Here is a 24,630-nt window from a genome sequence, read left to right as displayed (position 1 = left end):
TACCAATGCGGGGGCACTGGGGCCGTGGAAAGAACATTGGGTTTGGAGCCAGGGACTTTCAGTTAAAATTCTAGTTCTGCCATTTATTACCTTTATGACCTCAGGCAAGTTATTCTTTTGGTCAAAACTTCCCAACCTGTAAGATGAAGGGGTTGGGCTAGGTGACCTTTAAAGTACCTTCTAGCTCTGAAGTTCAGTGGGGTTGTCACATCTCTTCAGTTATTCACATTCTCTCATCTCACATCCCCTGTATTTGTGTTCTCTTTTCCTGAGTAGAATGTAAGCTCCATGAAGGCAGGCACTGTTTAATTTCTGTCCTTCTATCCCTAGTACCTAGTAGCCAGTCCTGTACATAGTAGAGATTTAATAAACGTTTGTTCATAGACTATATGTGAACAGAGAAGTGAATTCCAGATAGCTGGAGGAAAGAGAGGTATCATGCTATAAGGGAAGCAGCATCAGGTTCTGGTGTCTTGAGGACATGGGTTCAAACTCCAGCTCTGACACTGACCTGTATGACCTTGGGTAAATCATTTAACCTCCCTTGTGTGCCATTTTTCTCAGCTGTAAAATGGATTGATTTAAATGACCTCTTGGGTCTTCTCTGACCCACCCTCCCTAGTATCATAAGCTATGTGTGCTGTATCATTCCCCCCACCTTCCCTCCCCAGGTCCAGGGCCTGTCCTAACTCAATCCTTACTCAAAATTGCTACTGAAGAATGGCCTTCCTACAATGGGCAGTGACCCAGAACCTGTTGCTTCTTACCTCCTAGTTTCCTAAACCATCACACCCACTTGAGACTTGATGATTTATTTCTGGCCCTTTGCTTGGTTGCATTCACAATACATCAGGTCAAGGTGTCAGGGAACAAAAATCAAACTCTCTTCATCAAATTAAAAAAAGATAACAAGGCTAGCATAGACCCTGACATCCACCCACGCTCTTCACACACTCAAATACCTTTCCCCTTTCTTTGGAATCAACCTGCTAAAAAATCACCTCGTCTTCAAGGGATCATTAGCTTCTTTTTGTACTAGATGAGTTAAATAGATTATCTGTCTTTGCACTGAGTCACAGGAGACAGGACATTCACAGTACAGTTGAGGGAGGGAGGGGTAAGGGGTAGCCCCCAGGTCCTCTCTCTGGGGAGAAGCAAGGCAGGAGAAACCTGGCTCAAAGGGATTTGTCCTTTGGTGGAGCCGCGGGTTGGTGATGGGAATTCAGGGATACGGAGGGTGGTTCTCAATATCTCATGTGGCACAGAGGTGGGATTACAAAGTATATCCCTGTAATTAGGGGTGCAGAGAATGAAACACTTGGACTGGGGAAATGGGGTGGGGGAGAGGATATTGCATCCCTGGCACAAGGTCTATCTACACCTTCTAAAAAAAGTGTTCCAAGATTAGGTGGTCCTTGGGGGGAAATAATTGGCCTTAGTGGCAGGGACGTGTGGAAGGGAAAGGCAGGACCCCTTCATAGACACTAAGTCAGGGAAATCCTTCTCCTTCCCATGACTGTGGCTTTCACACTGGCACTGTAACTGCTCCTGCTCCTGACCATCCCCTGGGCAGACTTGTACACTGATGATGGTCAGGAGCTTAAAAAGCACTGCACCCAGAGTTGGCTTGGTACTATGGCCAGGTGGAGAAAGACCAGATATTGTAGGACAGAATGAGTTAATGAGGGGTGATGGCCCAGAAGGGGCCCTGGCTCCAACGGACACAGAGACCAGGATTAACCTGGTTTCTTCCTGCCCTGACCCATCAGCAGACATGGGGTAGGGGGCAGGTAGGATCAGATACTCATATTCTGATGCTGAATATAGGTAGAACTGTTGAGAAAGGAAGATGAAAGATGGCCCATAGAGGAGAGGGACAATGGAAGGAGAAGGCCTCCTGGAAACAATAAACTCTCTCCCACCCTTAAGTTTAAAGAAGTTCCATTCAAACTCAGGGGTTGTGGTGGGGTGGGCAGGAAGAAACAGGCACCACCAGGCCAGCTTCTTGCTATATTTGGTATTAGAGGGAGGTGCCATCCAGTGGAGGCTGCTGGGCAGGGTAACAGGGCTAAAAGAAGGGGGGGAAGCAAACAGTCTTGGAGGCAGAGCTAAGAGGACCCAGTGGGGGGGGAGGAGATGGGGCAGGGAAGACAAGCGATTTAGGGATACCCAGGCACTGAAACCCTCCTGTCATGGCTGGGGGTACCAGCTCCCCCCTAGGCTGGAGAGAGAAGCTGGTGGGGGTTAGGAAACAAGGACCTTTGGCACAGTGACAAGTGCCCAGGATTTTAGGGTCCTGGGGAGATTAGAACACCCCTTTCTTTAACTGTAGGGGATAAAAGAAAAAAAAGCTTACAGGAAGCTATTCTGTGCCTCCCGCAGAGGCTGGTGAGGAAGGTGCCAATGAGCCAGCAGGGGTGTACATACAGTTGGCCTTGCCTGCGTCAAGGGTGTGAGCCCAAATCTGCCTGGTCAGAGAGGCTTTGTGCAGAGAAGCCTCCAACCCAGGTTAGGTGGGGAATATGGGCCAGCCAGTGCCCCAGCTGGGATGTTCCATCCTCCCCCAGCCTGAGCACAGATGGAAGAATCCTAGCATATCCTTTCTTGCCTCGTTTCCTAGCTTGGCCTGCCAGGCTGGAGCTTGGGTTACCCACTTTGAAGATGGCCTTACAAACCATGGTGCTCAAGCCCCAGGGCTGGGGAGAAGGAGCTGGGGGGGTGGAGCCAGGTCTCAGAGCCCCCAGGAGAGATTTTTTGAAAGCAAGGGGAAGGGACACACCAGCAGCCTACAGGGCTGACTTTCCTCCCATCCTGCTGGGGCCCTCAGTCCTCTCTAGGTAGTTCTAGGCCCCCAGCCCCAGCTCCGGAAAGCTGTGCTGGGTGTGTCTCATCACTTTTGCAGCCTGTGGTATGGGGATAGGGGTGTCTCTCTCAGAAGATGCTCTGCCTTCGGTTCTTCCCACGGCCTGAAAGACAGAATAGGGGAGAGAAACAGAGGGTGAAATCAGCAGGGAACCTGGATTCAGGAAAATGAAAACATACTTCTCAGAACGAGAACCCAGATCCTGGGATAAGGGGTATTGACAGCAAATTGGATCTTTGTTACTGAAGGAGGAGGAAGGAAGATCATTTGCTCTAGCATCTACCCAAGGACATTGACCTCTCTGGAGGGTTTAGGGGATCAAACTACCAAGAAGATCTCAGGATCAAGTGATTTCCTCCAAAGGTGGTCTTCGAACCCAGCGATCCAGAGGGTTTCTAGTGTGTTTGCTGACAGAGATGTCTTGCTGTATCCTTGTTAGACAGTATCAAATTGGGAGCCCTAAAGGGTGGGGTTCACTCCCCTAGGGGAGGAGAGCTTGATTTAATGTCTAGCACAAAGAGAAACTGAGGAAAGGATGAGCATGGGGAAAGAGAGGAAGGAGTTGGGAAATGAGATGAGGGAGACCAAGCTAGTCCCTTTTAGCCTGAGATGTGCTACAGAGACAGGCGACTCCGTGACATCCACCAGTAGATGGATGGGGAGCCTACATAGGGTCCACTCTTCCTCCAGATGGTATTTCCAGAGGACTGAAACATATCATGGGATCTCAGCTGCCTCCCTGGTGGGGAGCAGATCTGGGAGAGGACGAAGGTACATCACCTGAATGCTGGAAGGACAGGCCCCGGTAACCCGGATCCTTCTGGAGCTGAATTTCCTTCAGAGAAAAGATGGAGGCAGCTGTGGGGCGACAAGAGACCGAAGAGGAATGGGAAGAACAAGAACAGAGGGCAGACATTAGCATTTATCTAGCACCTACTGTATGCCAGGCACTGCACTCAGTAATTTTGCAAATATCTGATTTGAACCTTACAACCCTGATAGGTAGGTAGGTGCCACTATTATCCCTATTTTAACGATGAAGAAACTGAAGCAAACAGAGAGTGACTTACCCAGGGTCACACAGCTAGTAAGTGTCTGAGGCAGGATTTGAACTCATATCTTCCTGACTCCAGGTGCTCTATGGCACCACCCAGAGCTGCCTAGAGTACAGGTGGTCGGTCTCACAAAGTTGGCTAGACCAGAAAACATCACTAGCTCAGCTTTCAGTGGGCACCTAAGTCTGTTTCTACCCCTAGCCCCTCCTACATCAACTGGGGTTCTATGCCTCACCCTTCACTCCACCAATTATGTATATAGTTCATTTTTCACAAATCTAGGACTAGATTTGCCTTTGGAGATCTGGTCTGACTCTCTCATTCTGCAAATGAGGACAGGGAAGCTGAGGGAGGGGAAGGAACGAGGGGGTGCCTGTGCTCACCTCCCACTGTGTGTGGAAGTATGCCAGCACATCCCTCTTACCTCGTCGCCCAGCTTGGCTGGCCAGGCTGGAAATAGGGGCATTCAGCTTCAAGGAATCTTCATCAGCCAGGCCGGCCAGAGCAGGGCACAAGTGGCCTGTCTCACAGGACCAGAGATGGCCCTGCCCACATCCAGGGTCTTAGTGTAAAGGGCTTTGTGGGTGGGGGGAGACAAAGGTGAATGTGAATGTGAGCTATGCATGATTCCTCTTGGAAAGTGAAGGATGAACTCAAACACATCAAAGAATGACTGCTTGGAAAAATATAAATAAATATGGTGGAGAAGCTAGGTGGCACAGTGGATAGACCAGCCCTGAAGTCAAGAGGACCTGAGTTCAAATCTGGTGTCAGATACTTACTGGTTGTGTGATCCTGGGCAAGTCACTTGACCCTGATTACACCCCCCCCCAAAACAAACCCATAAATATGGAAAGATTTATATAGAAAAGATAGTAAATGAAGAACACAAAACTGGTGAGCATATACACCAGCTACAGAAAAGGAAGAGAGACGAACTTTTGGGGAAAAGAAAGAGACAATGGAAAGAGAGAAGACAGGAGAAAGAACTTGAGAAGTTGTTACAGATTTGCATGATTATGGTCATTTAAAAAAAATTTCAAAGAGTTTCAAGTGTAAGTAAATTGTATTTATTACTGTTTAAAGTTAAATTCATAATGAATAAAAATGAAAAAGTACAGAAAAGAGTGTGGGTGTAGTGTAGGGACCAGAGATCTGGGTTCAAATACGGGGAGACCCAAGGTCAGATCTGACCTCTGACACATAGTGGGTCCCTGGGCAAGTTGCTTAGCCCCCTACCCCAGCCAAGCCCTTTGGCGCCTCTATAATGCAATGCTTCTCCAAGGATGCCCTTCAGAACTTTGGATGTCTGGCGACCCCAGCTAAAAAACACTTTACATTTTTGCTTAATTACGTTTTTCCCATCCAGCATGTGTAGAATGACAAGAGTCAAATTGACAAAACCAAGCAAAATTGCCTGCTGCTCATGCCTGCTTATCTTAAATGACCTAGAACTCACAAAGAACTGAACAAAAAAGTCTGCCCTTGTTAAAAGGAATGTCGTATCAGTCAGACTCTCCCATAATGCTGTCAGTTTCAATGTACAGGGGCCATTATTTTTCACTAGCAGGAAAAATTGTGTTGTTAGCATACCCAAAAAGAAGTCTGAGAACCCCAGCTGAATTCCCTAGGAAAACCTGGGCACATTTCCCCAGACTTTACCTTCCTCCCCCTCCCAAAACAAAACAAGGGAAACTGAAGAATATGTAATTGTGATGAAGGCTGACCCTGGAGAAAGGTTGAAAAAAATATGCTTTCCTCCCTTCCTTATAGAGATGAGGGTCTACAGGTATGGCATTTTGCATATACTGAAATGCACTAGTTAAGACATGTTGACTTGCATTTTTTCTTTCTTTAAAAAAAAAGTATTTGTTTACAAAGGATGGATCAATTTACAAAGGGGAGGAGAACAGAGATTTTATTTAAAAGTGAATGCAATGTAAAAAACAAAAGGCATCAATATCAGGGCTTAGGACAATGTCTGGCACATAGTAGGCATTTAATAAACAATTGTTGATTAATTGATCATTAGAAATAAGAGGTTTTTTTTTTTTAAGAGAAAGGATGTCAGACAATTGGCATCTATTCCTTACATTTTACAATTAGAGAAACTGAGGCCCAGAAAAGCACAGTGACTTGCTGGAGGTCTCACAGTTAGTGACAGAATGAACTAAGCTTTTGGCTTCCAGTCCATTGCTTTTTCCATGATAACATTTGGACTCCTGACAAAGAGCCCTGTAGGTCCTTATAGGATTATGAATCTAGATCCAGAAGGACACTGAATCTGACACTTTTTTCTGTTTGGCAGTGGGAAGGCAGGGCAATTGGAGTTAAGTGATTTGCCCAAGGTCATACAAGTAGTAAGTGTTAAGTGTCTGAGGCCATATTTGAACTTAGGTCCTCCTGACTCCAGGGCTGGTGCTCTACTCACTGCGCCACCCAGATGCCCTGCCAACACTTTTTTTTAAGCGATGAAGAAGCTGAGGGCCCAGAGCAGTTAAATTACTTGCTTAGGGTCACACAACTAGGAAGTATCTGAGACAGGATTTGAACCCAAGCCTCCCTGACTAAAAGTCCAGTCTGCCATGCGGACGTCTCTAGACCCACTTACTGTCAGGGAGTTGATGCACACGCTCCCCCAGGGGACCAAAGTAAGGGTGTTTCAGGGCTTCCTCTGCTGATATCCGGCTCTTGGCTTCATACTGAAAAGCAAAGGGTCAGAGATAGGACAGGAGCTGTAATGTTGGGAAGGATGGCCATTGGGGAGGTAAAAAGGTCTCAATGTGCCCAGAGAAAGGCGACAGATGGGATCAAATATTTTCTGGGAAAGAATTCACCCCTAGGACATGGACCACAGGATTCAGAGTGAAGAGACCTCAGAGATCATTTAGTTCAATATCCTTTTTTATAGACAAGGAAGCCGAGGCCTGGAGGGGAAAAAGAGACTAGTCTATGGCAGCACATAATGGATCAGGTACCTCCACTCCAAAGAGAGTTCTTTCCACTATTCCACACTGCCTCCCTTAGGAGACAATCCTGGTCCAAGAGGACAGGGAGGAAATTCCATGGAATGAGGAAGATGAGACTCAAAGGAGTCAGTGTTTAAGGCCAGAGGGCCATCAAGCTCTCTGAAGTTTCAGGTTTGGCTTGCCAGTTACTCTTGGATCCCAAAGTCGGGAGGCCACTCACCAGGAGGAGACTGGTAAGAAGGTCAATGCCATCTGTGTCCAACCTGTAACATAACAATGTCCAGAAGTTGAGGTGGGGAACGGTGAGCTGGCAGAGGTCCTGTCCACCCACCATACAGCCTCATAGCAGTAGAGAGGGATACAGGACTTAAGGCTCAAACTATACCCACATTCACCTAGGTGCCAGGATCCCCGATTCAGAGTTGGAGGGCACCTCAGAAACCATTAAATTCTATCCCCACTTGGGGGATGAATCCCCTGGTTATCCAGTCTGAAGACCATCAATGATGGGGAGCTCACCACCTCAATTTGTAAACTGCTGACTTCTGTTACAATTCTTTCTTGGATTGAGCATTGTAATGTTAATGGGATATAAGATCTACCTCACAGTAGCCCATTAAGGGAAGCTTGCTTAGGGGAAGTTTGCTTGTAGCAAGGTTTTCACACCTTTTGCTAATTTCTAATTAGGCACTGAGTCTGAGGGCTGTGATGCCTTCTGGCTGTGAGAAGTGTATATATACTCTGAGCTGGTATTTTGCTTTTGGGGGCTTGCTTATGAGAAGGATCTTGTGATTCCCTGGTCAAGATTATGAGTGGTTATGTGTTCAGAATTCCCTGACTGCTCAGACGTAAAGGCTCTCTTGATCCAGGGATGTGTGTAAAGTGTATAGTTGATTCAGGCAGTCAGAGCCCTGTCTGTTGGTCTTTATTTCTCTGCTTATATTTTCTCTGTTTGTATTTTTTCTAAAGTTCAGGGTGCTGACTTTTCCCCTGCACTAGTGAATGTAATTAAAAGATTGTTGACCCCTTAAACAGCTATCTTTCCTAGTTAAGCAGATTTAAGAACCTGTGCTAGAAACCATCCTGGGTATGCCAATACCTGTCTCATTGATCAGTTGGTTCTGTACTCTGGCAGAAGCCTTCTTCTTTGACAAAGGTTATATGTGCTGGGGGAGGATGAAGATACTTTGGGGTCTAATTTCCAGCCATAGGGTAATAGTTTAACTGGACTCTGTTTCTACCTACCTCACAGGGTTGGTGTAATTTTCGTGAATTAGAATATAAGCTTTTTGAGGGCAAGGATTGTATTGCTTTTTTATATTCCCATCCCCAATGCTTATCACAGTCCTTGGCACATAGGAAGCATGTGATAAATTTTGCCTATTTATCTGTTGATCTATCATCTCATAGAAGGAAGGGTGGGGCTTGGGTTGTATGGGTACCTGGGAGCATGGTTGATGAGTGGCTGGGGCTTGTACCGGGGAAAGTTGTAGCCTCGGAACTCAGGGAGGGATGTCACTCCTGGCCAGGTCTCTTCTGTGGGGGTCCCTAAAAAGATGACATGGCAGCAGGGAATGGGAAAAGAGAGGTGTGGGGATTGAGAACCATAAGGGAGAGGGCAGGGCCAAGGAAGCCTGAGCAGAGATGGATTAGAGGGTCACGAAGCAGAAAATAGAGAGCTCTATGGATGCCCACCCCAATCCTACAGAGATCTTGCTGAGAAGGGGTCCCAGATCTGAGAGGTGAGATCTCACAAAGACAACCCCCCCACTCTTCTTGTGGGGACTGAACCCTTCATGGAAGGCCTGGGCTGAGGTGCGCTCTGATGGCAGGAGGCAGATAATGGGCAGGACACTCACCGAGCAGGCGGAAGATAAGGTGTAATTCTTCCTTGACAGTGGAGCCAGGGAAGATGGGCCTTCCAGTGGCCATCTCGTAGTGGATGCAACCCACACCCCTGTGGGGAACAGGTAGGGAGGGAAGTCACTGAAACTGGGCCTGATGGAGCCCACTTTTCTCCCTGGGGAGGGCAGGGGAGCCATCACAGAGGTCATCCTTTCTACAATAAACCACACTGAACCAAGTGATTCCTGTGGGATGGGGACGTGTGGCAGTTAGGGAGAAGAGATGAATTCCTTCAACAGTCATTTTATCAAGCATGATTCTGTGTAGTCTTCTCTCTCGTGCTCAATGCTTAAGGCCGGATGGGAGATAGAGAGTTTAGCTAAAACACAGTTCCTAACCTCAGGGGGCTTACAGTCTACTTCTCATGTTTATTAGCTGTGTGACTTTAGGCAAGTCATTTAATGACCCTGCCTAATTCACCCATCTGTAAAATGATGGCATTGGACTAGAGAGCCTTTAAGACCCCTCCCAGCTCTAAATCTTGGACCCTAATTCCTAAATCTGGCCTGTGGTAAAGAGGATAAGCCATCAACATATTTTTTTTTTATAGCCCACTCATCACAGTCACTGTTCTAAACCTATTCTCCCAGAACTTCATCTCCCCTTCTCCTCAAATCACATCTCTCTGACATGATCCCCCATCTTCTCCTTCTTTACTCTGCCCTCTGATGGAAAAGGTGACTCTTCCTATGGCCAAAGTCAACTCTTCTTCATGCTGTCTTCTCCCTTCCAATCTTTACCACCAAACCATTCTTTCTCTAATTTTTCATCCCTCCTTACCTGTGTTTCTTCCATGCTGATGACAAACAGACCCATCCATAGGCCTATCCTAAACACTCTTCGAAGATCCTATTATCCCCTACAGCTATCAACCTGTATCTCTCCTCTCTTTTTCATCTAAATTCCTTGAAAAAGTCACCTATCCTTGTTGCGTCCACTTTCTCTTCTCCCACTCTCTTCTAGACTTTCTGCAACCTGGGTTCAGTCCTCATCATTCAAATGAACTTGCTCTGGATGAAAGTTACCCTTAATTACCAAATCAAAAGGCCTCTTCTCAATCTTCATCCTGCTTGACCTCTCTTCAGCATCTGACATTGGCCACCAACTTTTATTGGATTTTCTCTCCTCTTTGGGGTTTCATGACACTGCCCTCTCTCTCAGTTCTCCTTTGGCCTTTCTGAGTCTATTAGTTATTTTTGCTGGTTCTTCATCTATGTCATTCTCATTAACTGTTGTGTATCCCTCAAGGCTCTGTCCCAAGTCCTCTTCCCTTCTCTTTTTCTCTGTTCTCTCACTTGGTGATCCCATCAGCTCCCATGGATTCAGTTATGACCTCTATGCAGATGATTCCTTCTGTAGACCTCCATATTTAGCCCTAGTTTCCCTCCTGAGCTTCAGTCATGAATTATCAATTGACCATTATTAGCTGAGTGACCTTGGGCAAGTCACTTAACCTGATTTGCCTCAGTTTCCTCATCTATAAAATGATCTGGAGAAGGAAACAGCAAACCACTCCAGTATCTTTGCCAAGAAAATCCCAAATGGGGTCAGAGTCAGACACAACTGAGATAACTGAACAAAATTACACATTTCCAACTAGCTATCCAATAGGAATTCAAACTCAACACATCCAAAACAGAACTCATTATCATTCCACTCAAATCCATACCTCTAATGTCCCCATTTATTTATTATTTTGCTTTTTTGGGGGGAGAGGGCAGTTGGGATTAAGTGACTTGCCCAAGGTCACACGGCTAGTTTTTGTGTTAAGTGTCTAAGGCCAGATCCAAACTCAGGTCCTCCTGACTCCAGGGCTGGTGCTCTATTCACTGCGCCACCTAGCTGCCCCTAATGTCCCCATTTCTGTTGAGGCTACCACCATCTTTCCAGACACCCAGGTTCACAGCCTCAGTGTTATCTTGGACTCCTCATTCTTACTCTATATATGAAATCAGTTGCCAAAGCTGGTCATTTCTGTCTCCATAACAGACTTCCACATTTGTCCTTTCCTCTCCACTCACAATCATCACCCCCTAGGTGTGGACCCTTCTCACCTTTCTCCTACAGTGTCTCCTGATAGTGACCCTGCCTCAAGTCTCTGCCCACTCCAATATATCCTCTATAACAGCTGCCAAAATAATTTTATAAGAAGTACAGGTCTGACCCCTTTACCCTCTCTCTATCCCCCTCCCTCACCATTCTACCAAATAAATTTCAGTGGCTCCCTATATAAAATCCTCTATTTGGCTTTTAAAGCCATTCATAACTCGGCCCCTCCCTGTCTTTCCAATCTTCTTGTCCTCCTCTCCCCTCCATGCACTCTATGATTCAGTCATATTAAGCTGCTCCATATCCCATCTTGATGCCTTTCCCCTGGTTGTCTCCCATGCCTGCATTGCTTTCCCCCTGCTCTCTACCTTGTGGACTCCCTGGTTTCCTTCAAGACTTAGCTTAGGGGTGGTTAGGCAGCACAGTGAATAGAGCACCGACCCTGGAGTCAGGAGGACCTGAGTTCAAATCCTGCCTCAGACACTTAACACGTATTAGCCTTGTGACCTTAGGCAAGTCACTTAACCCCAATTGTCCTGCCTTACCCCCTCCAAAAAGGCAAAAAAAAAAAAAAAAAAGAAAAAAGACAGCTTAAATGCCACCTTAAAGCCTTCCCTGGTCCCTCCCACCTCTCCCCAGCTGTTAGTGCCTTCCCCTCCGATCTATTCATCTATTCTATATCCTAATATCTTGTATGTGCTTATTCAAGCATAGGTTGGCTCCTCCATTAGGCTATAAGCTCCTTGAGGGCAGGGACTGTTTTTGTCTTTACTTTGTATCCCCGTGAGACCTGACATACAGAAAATGCTTTTAAAATGCTTGCTGATAGATTTGAGAGACAGACCTAGTAGATAAAGTGCTGGACATGAAACCAGGAAGGCCTTGAATTCAAATCCTGACTCTGCTTCTTACTGTCTGTGTAACTCTGGGTAAATCTTTTAACCTTTTTGAGCCTCAGTTTCTTCATCTGTTAATAAATATGAATTTATGGGATGGCTAGGTGGCACAGTGAATAGAGCACTGGCCCTGGAGTCAGGAGGACCTGAGTTCAAATCTGGCCTCAGACACTTAACACAAAACTAGCCATGTGACCTTGGACAAGTCACTTAACCCCAATTGCCCTTCCTTCCCCCCCTCTTTAAAAAAAAAAAATATATATATATATATGGCTTTAGTTGCCCTTGCTGGTCCCTTCCGGTTGATTCTATAATCTCGATTTGGACATGTGCTGACTATGACCCTGAGCAAGTCACATTTTCTAAATGCCCCAGCATTCTCTCTAAGAACGGAGGAAGCTAGTGGAACAATCCTGGAGTCAGGAAGATCTGAGTTCAAATCCAGGCTTGGATATGTACTAGCTGTGTGACTCTGGGCAAGTCATTTAGCGTCTGTCTGCCTCAATTTCCTCATCTTCAAAATGGAGATAATAACAGCACAGATTGAGGCTCCCCCTCCCCAGATCCCTTGAAGGCCCCTCCCCTTCTTTCCTCCTTCTCTTACCACATATCGATGGGAGTGGAATACTCCGTGGAGCCCAGCAGGACATCAGGGGGCCGGTACCAAAGGGTCACTACTTCATTCGAGTAAGTCTTGGTGGGCACTGACTTGGCCCGGGCCAGGCCTGGGGACAGAGGTGTAACTAAACTGTCTGTGTGGTGGAGACGCCCTCTGCTGTGCCTGAGTTCCCCACCCCCATGCTGCCACATGGGAGAGGAGATGGGGTTGTCTGTGCCCCTGGCCCAGACAAGGGCCATGGGGGACCTGTCCCCTCACCCTGGCTGGCTCCTTGCCCTCACCGAAGTCCGCTAGTTTTAGCTCTCCCTTCTCGTTGATGAGCAAGTTCTGGGGCTTCAGGTCCCTGTGGAGGATCTTCCGTCGGTGGCAATAGGAGAGGCCCCGGAGCAGCTGGAACATAAAGACCTGAAGAGGGTAGAGGGGGTGGGAGGAGAGTGTCATAAGTCCAGTCTGGCAAGCTCAACAGTCTCGCAGGGAAAAGTGAGTCATACAGTGTTCATGGATGGGCGTGAAGAGAAGGAAAAAAACAGAAGCCCTGGGAGAAACAGGCTGGCCTCTTCTCCGTCCTCTCTGGGGTCCCCACTCTGGCCCTGGGGTGTTTTCTGCAGTGGTCCAGGCTGGGAAGGGGAGCTGTCCCTGGGAGCTACAGCAGCAGTGATGCCAGAATGTGTGGAGGTGAAAAGAGTTCCTGATAGGGTATCACCCTCCTCCTCCTTGCTGACATTTATATTTAAATTTAAGGTTGGGAAAGTACTATTTATAACAATCTGATTTGAGCCCCTCAGGGGCACAGTGGATAGACTGAGTGTTGGGTCTTGAGTCAGAAAGACTGGAGTTTGAATCCTGCCTCAGACACTAGCTGGGTGACTCTGGTCCCTTCACCTTGACCATCTGTTTCTTGATCTATGAAATGGGGATAATAACAGCACCCAGCTCCCAGGGTCCTTGTGAGGACTGAAAGAGATAGCATAAGAAATGGGCTTGGGCAGGCATCCAGTAATGGCCCTTAAGTTCCCTGCATGCTAGGAGACATACTAAGCTTTGCAAACCCTAAAGCGTCTTTTAATTGCTGGCCATTATGATTCTTATTGACTGATCCTGACAACAGCCCCGTAAATTAAGCATTACAGCCACTATCATCCAGTAAATAGAATGAGAAAAGGTGTGTGACTTGCCAGGGTCACACAGGCAATAAGCTTCAGAGGATGAACCCTTACTGACTGTGCTGCTTTTCCAGGTCACACCAGGAGGGGGCAGACGTGTGTCTGAGAGCATGGATGGAAATGTACAAGGTAAGAGACTAGCTGCTTAAAAAAAAACAAACCCTAACTAAACATACAAAAAACTATTGGCCAAGTGAAGTCACAGGAGTCCCCTTAAGAGGCTGCAAAACTATTTCAAAGTTCTGGCTCTTCCTGCAATCTCTTTAGAAAATCCTTGGAACTCCTTTTCAGCAGATTCTTTTGAATATATTCAGTACTGGTTAATCTTTCTACTCCAAAGAAGGGTTTGTTTTTTTCCTTTCTCTCAAAAGAAAAAGTGAAAAATCATGCAGCATCAGGTTGGGGGATAATGACAGCAATAATAATAAGCATGTATGTAGCATCTGCTGTGTGCCAGGCCTTGTGCCAAATCCTTTATAAATCTTATCTCATTTGAACCTCACAATAACCGGGGAGTCAGGTGCTATTATTATATTTTACAGCTAAGGAAACTGAGGCAGAAGTTAAATGACTTATCCAAGGTCACACAGCTAGTATCTAATATGAATTCAGATATTCCTGACTCCAGACCCAGCATGCTACCTACTGTACCACCCAACTTCCCCAAGACACCCAAGTATTGTGAATAAGGTAAGTAATTTTATTGGGTATCCAAAGTTTGGGTCCAAAATGAACTATGACTACAAATCAATGGACCATTTTTTTTTCCTGCTCTGTTTTGTTTTGTGTACATAAGAGCCTGGCAAATGAGAAGAGTGCTTGGGGACAGGAAGGCTACCAGGGTTCAAATCCTCTGACAACTATTAGCTGTGAGCTTGGGCTTCTATTGGCTTCCATTTTTTCATCTGTAAAAGTGGCATCCTAACCCCTCTATTACCTGCATCTAGGGTAGAGGAGAAGAAGGCATCCTAAGGGCTCTGCAAACCTTAAATGTTAGTTACTAAAGCTAGTAGGGCAGCCAGGTATCAAAGTGGATAGAGTGCAGGCCCTGGAATCAAGAAGACTCCTCTTCCTGAGTTCAAATCTTGACTAACACTTACTAGCTGTGTGACCCTGGGCAAGTCAGTTAACCCTGCTTGCCTCAGTTTCCTCATCTGTAAAATGAGCTGGATAAGGAAACTGTAAATCACTCCAGTATCTTTGCTAAGAAAACCCCAAATGGGGTTACAATGAGTCAGCAATGACTGAAACAACAGAAAAACGACCACCATTATTCTGGGGCTCAAAAGCAGCTCCAAGTACCGTTCCTCAAATAGTTGAAACAAGAACAAAGCTGGGCTGTTGGTAGAGCTTCCCCAAGGGGTGGCTCTGATGGGGACAGCACTCATTTGGATTTATAAGCTCTGGGATCCGTACTGGTTTGTTTTTAAAAGTCCATCTTTTAAGGGAAGATTTAAATGAACTGATAACCAAGGAACCAGAAATAACATCCACAGTGACTGCAATAAGGGAATCGAACCCAAAGGCTGAGTGACTGTAGATGAAGAAAGGCAGCTCTTTCCTGTGGTGGGGGACGATGGGTACAGAATGCTGCATATACCGTCAAGCAAAACGGGAGGATCATGACTGTGCTTAACTGGCTTTCTTTGTTACAAGGGTAACTGAGTATGGAACAAGGGCAATTAGACATGTATGGAAAGGATCGATAAACAAAAGCCATCAATAAATGTTGAATGAAGAAAATTAACGAATTGATAGATGTGCAACTACAAAATGGAAACTTGACTAATTGAATCAGGTGAAATGGCTCTATTGCCCAGCCGTTTGCAGAGAAAGTACTCTGTGGAAGGGGTGTTTTGGTGTGTGTTGGGTTTGACACCTAAATCGAAACAAAATATACCAATTTTTGTAAACTCAGAAAAGTCAGTCTTTGGCTATCGGTGCATCTCTTGTATGTGTCAGGCTAAGTGCTGACTGGAGGTGCTGCTGCTGCTGCAGCCCTCTTCCTGTCTTCCCCTGGGGCCTGCCTTGGTGAGCACTGGGCCTGGGGTCAGGGGCAGTCCTCACCTTGACATTGTGCATGCTCATGAGATTCCCGCAGTGGTCCAAGTAGTGCTTCAAGTCGCTGTCCTACAACACAGCACCCGACTTGCACCCACTCCACAACAGCCAGAAGGACCCTGTCACCCCAAGCTCCAGCGTGGAAGGCCTAGATGGGGAGGGGGCTGGAATGCTGGGTCCTGGCCCTGCCTCATCTCTAATCCCATCTCCTTATTTTATAGTCTGGAGTAAGTGAGACCCTGCAGAGCTAAAGCTTAAAGCTCTCCCAGCCAAGGTCACTCAGGAGGAGAGGCAGGGGCAGAGGTCTCTAAAGGGAGACAATTTCTTCCTTCTTTCCTCCCTCCCTTTTTTCATTCCTTTCTTCCTTCCTCTCTCCCTTCCTTCCCTTTCTTCTTTCTTTCCTCCCTCCCTTCTTCCTTCCTTTTTTCTTCCCTTTCTCCCTTCTTTCCTTTTTCTTTCCTTCCTTCCTTCCTTCCCTCCCTCTTTCCTCTCTCCCTTTCTTCCTTCCCTCTTCTCTCCCTTTCTTTCTTCCTTCTTTCCTCCTTCCCTTTTTCCTTCCTCCCTTCTTTCTTTCCCTTGTCTCTCCCTTCCTTCTTTCCTCCCTCCCTCCCTTCCTTTTTTTCTTCCTCCCTTCCTTTCTTCCTCCCTTTCTCCCTTCTTTCCCTTTTTTCTTTCCTTCCTTCCTTCCCTCTGTCCTCCCTCCCTTCTATCCTTCCTCCTCTTCTCCTCCCTCCCACAAGCCCCAGTTCTCTCACCAGGTACTCAAAGACAAGGGTGAGGGATCGTTCTGTGTGGATCAGGTCATGTAGGGTTACAATGTTGGCGTGTTTCAGGTTTTTCAGCAGCGACACTGCAGGGAGATGAGCACATTTGGGTCTTCCAGGCCTCAGACCACCCAGGGATCTTCCCTGGGCTTAGAGAATCCTTACTCTGTCTCAGGACTCAACCACCCCCTCACTCCCACCTTCTTTTGGGAGCATGATGCCAACGCTTACTCTCCCTCCACCACAGATGTCCCTCCCCTGTCACAAGGCGGCATAGCATCGTGCCCTGGGGGTGGGAGGTCTCAGGAGGGGCCCTGGTAAGGAGGTGACGCTTATACCCTCCCTGATGGCGGTGCAAGGAGCACCCTCCTCATGCTCCAGGCGGATCTCCTTCAGCGCCACTAGGTTCTCAGTGAGTTTGCTTCGCCCTTTGAAGACGGTAGCATAGGTTCCCTGGAAACAACCAAGGCACATTCAGGTCCCTGCCCTTCCTGCCCAGCAGCCTGGAGCATGACATTGGCTTAGAACTCATAGCCCCCTCTCTCCATGCTCTACCTCCAGGTCACAGAAAACAAACCCACAGGATACAAGGGCCCCAGCTGGGACCCAGGCACCAAATCAGGCATTGTCAGATAGGGCAAGGTTTTTTAAGTCAACATCTGTTTTGCTAGACATATACCCCAAGGAGGGCAGAGACAAAAAGAAAGACCCTCTATACACCAAAATATTCATAGCAGTACTTTTTGTAATAGCAAAAAGCTGGAAACAAAATAGATACCCAGTGACTAGGGAAACAAATTATAGTACTGGGTGGAATATTATTGTTCTATAAGAAATGATAAATATAGTGAATACAGAGAAGCATGGGAAAACGTATATAAACTAATGCAGAATGAAGTAAGCAGAGACAAGAAAACAATACCTGTAACAACCCTTGTTATAGGGGATGGTTACCTGGGAGAAGGATGGATAGCATGACTCAAGGTAATGTCAAAATAAGAAATACTAATACAAATTAAAAAAAAAGCCTTAGGTCTGAAAGTGAAAGGTGGACCTCATCTACACCAGATTCTGTGGGAGGCCTTGCCAGACTCCCAATTTTCAGCCCTTAGTGAGTGACACCCTTTTTTAGCCACAAGTCCACGTCCTGGAAGGTTCCCCACAGACCTCCAAGTACTGCCCACTTCCTCTCAATGCCAGGCTCAGTCTCTTACCTCACCTAATTTGTCCAGTTTCACATAAGTTTCCAGTTTCCCAAAGCCGATATCTGACTGGAGAGGGGAAAAAGAGAGACATCATCCTGTAAGAATGTCCTACCCCCTGGCTATCACTGATTTTCTCCAGGGTGCCCCCACTAACCTCAGACAAACTCCACTCCCTCATTAATGCCTCTACCCTCATGCTCTTTCTTTAGTAGGAGAGGGAAGAAGTCATCCTAGGTTATTTGGTGGGTTAGATTGCTAGATTTGGAGTTGAGAAGATCTGCAAGTGACTTATTCCCTCTCAGCCCCAGTTTCCCCATCTGTAAAACAGGGATTATAATAGCACTTACTTCCCAGGGTTATTATGAGGATATGTAAAAAGCTTTGTAAACATTAAAGTACTATATAAATGCTCCCTATTATTATGATCATTATAATCGTATGGTGGGAGTAAATGACACTATGGAAGGGAAGGAAAGATTTTAATAAAGAGATTATAAACTCTGGTATGTTTGTTAAATCATCCTTATAATGGTCATTCTTCTGCTTTAGCTTTGAATCAGGGAAAGGACTCTCCAGGAAACCTGGCTCCCAGGTTGATATTCTATCAGCCAATCTGTGGTTTTCCCTCAAAACTCCCTGAGCTGCCTTATTTGCCCTGGGGGTAGAGTGGGAGAGGAACCCAAAGTCAGTATACAAACTTTCCACATTCCCCCAGGGCAGTCATTATACAGTTAGGGCTTCTGCATGCCAAGACACCCTGAGGGCCTCTCTACTTCACTCTAATCCTCCAACCCTGACCATCTCCCCCCAAGCTGGGCTGTTCAATGGACTCAGGGGCTGAATGGAGTTAGTGGGCATGAGCTCAATATTACAGGAAGCTGTGTGGCTTCTAGTCTCTGATCAATTATTAACTAGATGTGTGATTTTGGTCAAGTTCCTAGGCCTCAGTTTTCTTCTCTGAGAAATCAGAAGGATGGACTTATACAGCTAGAGTCAGTTTGAACCAGTTAGAGCTGATTATTAAATTTTCAGTGTGAACATTTACACCTCAGAAATTGGCAAATTCTATAGTGCTTTTGTTGATTCTTTGAAAGTGATGGAAAAAAATGTTAACAATACACTCTCGGTCCCCAGAACCTGTTGTTAAATATTTATGAGCACAAGCTGGGACTCAATGATCAGCCTTTCCAAAACTAAGAGGTTGTTTGGATGACCATCTGCCTGTGTCCTGCTTTGACCAGCAGGTGGAGCCAAAGGCCAGCGTTTCCTGAAAGGGAATTTGCTATTAGAAAGTGGAGCTGGGAGGGAGGTCCCTGCCTTCTTCTCCCACAGGGACAAGCGCAGGCTGAAAGCAGGACTTTCTCTGGGGTTTCGTGGGGTGTTCTGCCCCTCCTCACCCTCTGTGGAGGGACTCACTAGGGATGCCCGGCGGGACATTCTGCTAAGGGGCTTGGGCAGCTCCGGGCTCTCCAGCTGAAGCTTCTGTAAGAATTCAGGTGGCAGGCGGATGTCCATGGGCAGGGAGAGCCGTTTGCTGACATCCTGGAGGGGAACAGAAGGAGGGTGTCAAATGAGACTCTCAGGGAACTGGGAGCCATGGGGGACTGCAGCCCCAGCTCTCCCCCGCCAGGCAGGCTTCCCACACTGGCCACCCCCCCCCCACAATACACATACCACACACACACCACACATACAATACACACACACCACACACAATACATATACACCACACACACACACGCACACAGACACCCGCAGAAGCAGGACATTCTGGGGGAAGCAAGCACTGGACACAGACATCACAGAACCCAAGTTCCATCCCTGTCTCTGAACATGTATCAGCTGTGTGACCTTGGGGAAAATCACTTAACCCCTCTGAGCCTATCTTCATACCTATAAAATAAGGGTGAAAGGCAAGATGAAATAACTGGTACAGGGCTAGCTTTGGAGCCAAGAAGATCTGAGTTTGAGCTCCACCCCTGACACATACTGGCTGGGTGACACAGGGATCTAGGCAAGTCACATGACTTCTCAGTATCTCAGGCAACTCTCTAGGGCTGTAAGTTACAAGAAGTCACTCATGTGCATTGAGGGAGGGTGTTTCTACCTCTGGGATTCTCTATAGTTCAGAGGTCAGGATCATTAATGAAAAAAAAATAGGGACAGTCATATTTGTATTAGCCACCTCACAAAGATGTGCTGAGGCTCAAATGAGAAATTTTTGTAAACCTTAAAGTACAATCAATGATTATGGTAGTAAAATACATACATATACAAACACACCCAAATGCTGCATGTATATAGGAACACAGGGTGTTATTCAGTCATTTTTGGTAGTTTTCTTGGCAAAGATACTGGGGTGGTTTGTTATTTGCTTCTCTAGTTCATTTTACAGATGAGGAAACTGAGGCAAACAGGGTTAAGTGACTTGTCACAGCTAGTAAGTGTATGAGGTCAAATTTGAACTCTGGTCTTCCTTGGGACTGATTAAGGTGGTACAGTAGATAGAGTGCCATGCCTAGAGTCAGGAGGACCTGAGTTCAGACCTGTCGTCACATACTTAATGGCTTTGTGACCCTTAACTTTTTGCAACCTTGGTTTCCTCATCTGTAAAATGGGGATGATAACACAGTACCAGGTTGGTAGTATTGAGATAACATGTGCCAAGTGCTTTGCAAAGTTTAAAGTGTTAGATGAATGGTTGTGATTATTATTGTGGGGGTCTAAGCACACCCCTTCTGTGATCCTCCAGAGCCCAAAGCCTACCTTACACATGTATCTATCCAGGCAGGAAATCCATCTCTTACCTCCATGGAGAAGCGTCGCTGGTTGTGCTTTCGGTAACGTATCCCTGGCGAGGGCTGGCTGTGACCATCCCCATCTTCCTCTGTAGGGGAGATGGCGTTAGGCTCTGACTGGAAGTCTCCTCCTACTAGAGGGCCAAGCTGCAGGTGCCCTTGGGCCAGGTCTAAGAGGGGAAAATGAGCAGTTCCCTATCTATCCCCAGAAAGGCAAGAAGGAAAGGCTAGTTTGCCCCAGGCCACCTCTTCCTCCCTCCTTGAGCAGCTGTTCATCTTTACCAAGGCCAGGATGTACCTTGGTAAATGGGCCTAAGCACACAAATCCAGACACCCCCAGGATTTGGGACTGGAGGCTACATGAATGAGTTGGGATTGAAGTAGCTTGGGCATGCTAGAGAGGTATCAGGCTGACTTGGGTTCAAATTCTGTCAAAGATACTTACTAACTTTGGTACCGTGGGCAAATCATTCAACTTTTCTGTGCCTCAGTTTCCTCATCTGTAAAGGCTGGACCTGCTAGCTCCTAACATCCTTTCCAGCTGGTAGGGTGTTCCTCCCCTCCTCACCCTCTGTGGAGGGATTCACTAGGGATGCCCGGCAGGACATTCCATGAGTCCACAACCTCTAGATATATCTGTGGTTAGGATACTCTGGGGGAATGTGCTCAGCATCGAACCCAGGATCCTAAACTCCAGCACTCACCTTCATTTCGGCGGCTGTTGAGCTGGTTGAACTGTTCGGTGAATTCAGCCAAAGATTCCTCAATGGTTTCTGTTCGGGGCACGGAGAGGGAGAAGCGGCGCTTGAAATTCTTCATCTTGTTCATGGTCAGCTGGGGCCACTGGCAGCTGGATCCTGAATGGGGAGAGAAATTCTGTGAGCCAGATGGCAGTAAAGAAACTAGGTCAGCTGGGGGCAAGATTGAACCCCAACTTCCCTGCCCCCACCCTCCTGGCCTTACTGTGCTCTGTACAAGAGACCTGTGATCTGGCCCCTCTACTCTGAGGTTCAGTCTAAGCACACAAATCCAGGGGAAAGAGCACGGAACTTGGAGGCCCCAGGAGCTGGAAAACAGGAAAATCTGAGTTCTAATCACACCTACAACTCTTATGGTGTGACCTGGGGCAAACCCTTAGGGTACCTCGGAGCCTCAGTGTCTTTACCTTTCAAATGGAGCTAATAATAGCATCTACTTTGGAGGTGTAAGGATCGAATGACATGTGTGTCAAGTGTCTGAGGCCACATTTGAACTCAGGTCCTCCTGACTCCAGGGCTGGTGCTCTATTCACTGCGCCACCTAGCTGCCCCTTATTTATATATAGATATATGCGTATATCTATGTGTATGTATATGTGCTATACATACATATAAACGAAGCTATGTATATATAGAGTATAATAGCATACATATACAAACATATACATATCTATGTGTATGTGTGTTTGTTATTTTGTTGTTCAGATGTTTCAGATGTGTCTGCATCTTCAGGACTCCATTTGGGATTTTCTTGGCAAAAATGCTAGAGTGGCTTGCCATTTCCTTCTCCAGCTCGTTTTACAGATGAGGAAACTGAGGCAAACAGGGTTAATGACTTGTGCAGGGTCACACAGCTAGTAAGTGCCTGAGACCAGATTTGAACTTGGGTCTTCTTAACTTAAGGCCTGGCACTCTATCCATAGCTGTCTCAGATACTATATATATGCATACACAAATATATGTGTGTATATATATATATATATGTATATGTACATATATACATAATTACACACACAAAAACTCACATATACATATTTTGTAGTTTAAAACAGCATACACATACATTTGTTTTTTGGTCCACACAGGTGATTTCTTTCAATTTAAATCAAAAGCTTTTCTGCAGCTTATGGTGTTGAGTTGGTTTGAGCACAGGAAGGTCATATGATCTCTTGCTAGTCACAAAGCCAGTGTCGTATCACAGACAAGGCTTGACCCTGGGTGTTACTCCAAGGCTAAGTCCTCTGATCATTACACCAGAGGTGTAAAATTCAGTGCAGAATAGGCTTAAAATGTAATTGGGAAATGTTTAACAAAATAAGAAAAATATAGTACAACAAAAATAATGTTAATTTCTGGTTTTCTAAGTCAATATACAGGGATCGGTTTCTATTTGACTTTGATATTGTTTATCGATTCCACATGGTATCACCTATGATAGCTATTGTTATTGCTTATCTAAATAATGGGCCCTTGTTTCTCTGCTCATGACCTCTGCATACATGTGCTATCTCCCCCCTTGGACTGGCAGCTCCCTGAGGACACAGATTGTGTCTCCTACTCCCCCTAAATTCAATAATATCTTCCCTAGTCCCCCAGTCTAGGGTTCTCTATGTCCAAGGGACCCACATCAACACACGATGTAGGCCAGCCTTCTGATCTTAGTCGATACAACTTGGTTTCTCTATCCCCCATCTCACTCTCCAGTGTTTATTGGGCCCCCAGGGAGCAGAAGTAAAGAGATGGATGGGATGGGAGGATATGGACCAGAACTGGCAGGCTCTCACGTCCATCTTTGCTACAGCTGCAGCTTGAGGAGCAGTGAAAATAAATATCAAGGAAGAGAAATGGTTCAAGGGCAATGAAAAACTCAGAGAAGGTGGCGTAGGGAGAAAGGAGAGAAGATAACGGGTGTCATTCCTAACTGAAGACTTCGGAGCTAAATTAGGAATCCTCAGTGGGAGAGAGCACAGCTCAGGAGAACCAACCCAGCACTGCTATCAACTAGCTGTGTGACCTTGGACAAATCACTCAATCTGTTTGGTCTTAAATTTCTTCGTCTTTAAAATGAGGAGCTTGGATAAGACAGTCTCTAAGGTCCCTTCCAGATCTTAAAAATCTATCAATCTGATAGAGAAGGGGGTTCAGAAAAGCTCCTGTAGATGCTGCCCTAACTCCTTGGAGACACTAGCTGCTGTCCCTGTCCAAGGTTCTTCCTTCTCCCCCTCCCCTCTCCTGACATTCTCATGATTGTCTCCAACCCCAGACTGTTTCCTTCTCTCCCCTAGACCTGGAAGGCTGCCCTATAGTCTGCCTATGACCATGGCTCACATAGGGTCTGGGGAAGAAAGAATGCCTTCAACATCCACCTCCTTGATCTCTGCAGAGCCCTCCCCTAAACAGAGATGGGGCCCCTAATGGGAGATACTCAACCTCACATTCCCTCGGGCTTTTATCTACATGGCAGTCAGGGCCGATTCCAGACTGGATACTCCCATCCCTACCACTGGCCAATGTATCATTGCCATGGCAACCAGGCCCCTCCTGGATCTTCTTGGCTTAAGGGATTATGGGTCAGCACCATGTTTGCTTTGCTCAATGATCATATCCCTCTGTCCTCAGTCAACCTGGGGAGGCTCCATTCCCCTGGCCTACTGCAGTTGTTCCCTGCCAATCACTGGGAAAAGACCTCAAACCTATCTAGGATTGCTGAAGTCCTACAAGAAAGGATGAAGGAATCTTCATCTCAGAGCCTTTCTCCAAATTATGAGGTAGGATTCCCTAATGGGAAGTGACCACCTGACAGCCTCCTCTGAATGTTGTCCTATACTATATGCAAGGGAGGGCAGCACAGTGGATAGAGCACCCAGCCTGGAGTCAGGAAGACTCATCTTCCTGAGTTCAAATCCAGCCTCAGACACTTGCTAGCTGTGTGACCCTGGGCAAGTCACTTAACCCTATTTGCCTCAGTTTCCTCATCTATATAATGAGCTGGAGAAGGAAATGATAAACCACTTCAGTATCTTTGCAGAGAAAACCCCAAATGGGGTCATGAAGAGTTAGACACAACTAAAAATGACTGAAGAGCACACAATCAGGGAAGGAGAGGCAGCGTGGTTTGGGGTCTTTCAGAACAAACACCTAGGAGATCCTCAAAGGCTGGGAAGAGAAGGGCACCTGGGTCCTTTCAGACTGGCCATTGTTAGATGAAGTCAATCAGAACATGGGGGGTCCTTAAGAAATCATCTAAATACAACTTCCTCATTTAGTAAAAGGGGAAATTTGAAACCCCAGAGAAGAGGACTGACTTGGCTAAGGGCATGCAAGTGGCAGAATCAGGTTCTCGGACCCAAAAATCTGATGTTACTTTCATTGTCCCTTTGCCTCGATGCCTTTTTGCAAAATGCAAAATGACCCTCAGACAGCGATAATGTGCTGCCCCCACCGAGGAAACTGCAAAGTAATGATAGCATTCCCAGAGCAAGTATTTGATTCAAAGGAACAACACTCATTTCAATGACAGGAATT

At 46.4% G+C, this 24,630-nt stretch overlaps 1 protein-coding gene across 4 annotated transcripts in view; it reads right to left on the bottom strand.

The window, feature by feature from the left end:
• Positions 1–796: 796 nt before the first annotated feature.
• The window catches only part of CDK18 (cyclin dependent kinase 18), a 149,439-nt gene continuing 125,605 nt past the window's right edge, over positions 797–24,630 (bottom strand). For 3 of the 4 annotated variants that reach the window (XM_069074680.1, XM_069074682.1, XM_069074681.1), the window contains 15 exons: positions 21,052–21,204; positions 20,357–20,517; positions 18,966–19,091; positions 17,559–17,615; positions 16,683–16,797; positions 16,336–16,430; positions 15,587–15,649; positions 12,638–12,761; positions 12,342–12,462; positions 8,747–8,844; positions 8,330–8,435; positions 7,108–7,150; positions 6,530–6,620; positions 3,644–3,721; positions 797–2,966 (listed from right to left, as the gene is read on the bottom strand). In XM_069074680.1, the coding sequence (XP_068930781.1) occupies positions 2,932–2,966; positions 3,644–3,721; positions 6,530–6,620; positions 7,108–7,150; positions 8,330–8,435; positions 8,747–8,844; positions 12,342–12,462; positions 12,638–12,761; positions 15,587–15,649; positions 16,336–16,430; positions 16,683–16,797; positions 17,559–17,615; positions 18,966–19,091; positions 20,357–20,517; positions 21,052–21,175 (1,437 nt within the window). In that variant the 5' untranslated portion in view covers positions 21,176–21,204 and the 3' untranslated portion in view covers positions 797–2,931. The remainder of the gene's footprint in view (positions 2,967–3,643; positions 3,722–6,529; positions 6,621–7,107; positions 7,151–8,329; positions 8,436–8,746; positions 8,845–12,341; positions 12,463–12,637; positions 12,762–15,586; positions 15,650–16,335; positions 16,431–16,682; positions 16,798–17,558; positions 17,616–18,965; positions 19,092–20,356; positions 20,518–21,051; positions 21,205–24,630) is intronic. The other variant, XM_069074683.1, reaches the window with a different exon arrangement.

The sequence above is a fragment of the Petaurus breviceps genome, unplaced genomic scaffold (genome assembly GCF_028583685.1).
Source record: "Petaurus breviceps papuanus isolate PSGF00001 unplaced genomic scaffold, PetGlider_PUasm1.0 90895, whole genome shotgun sequence".
NCBI classification, from domain to species: Eukaryota; Metazoa; Chordata; class Mammalia; order Diprotodontia; family Petauridae; genus Petaurus; species Petaurus breviceps.
Note: the sequence above shows the minus strand (reverse complement) of the source record. Positions and strands in the feature narration are given on the sequence as shown.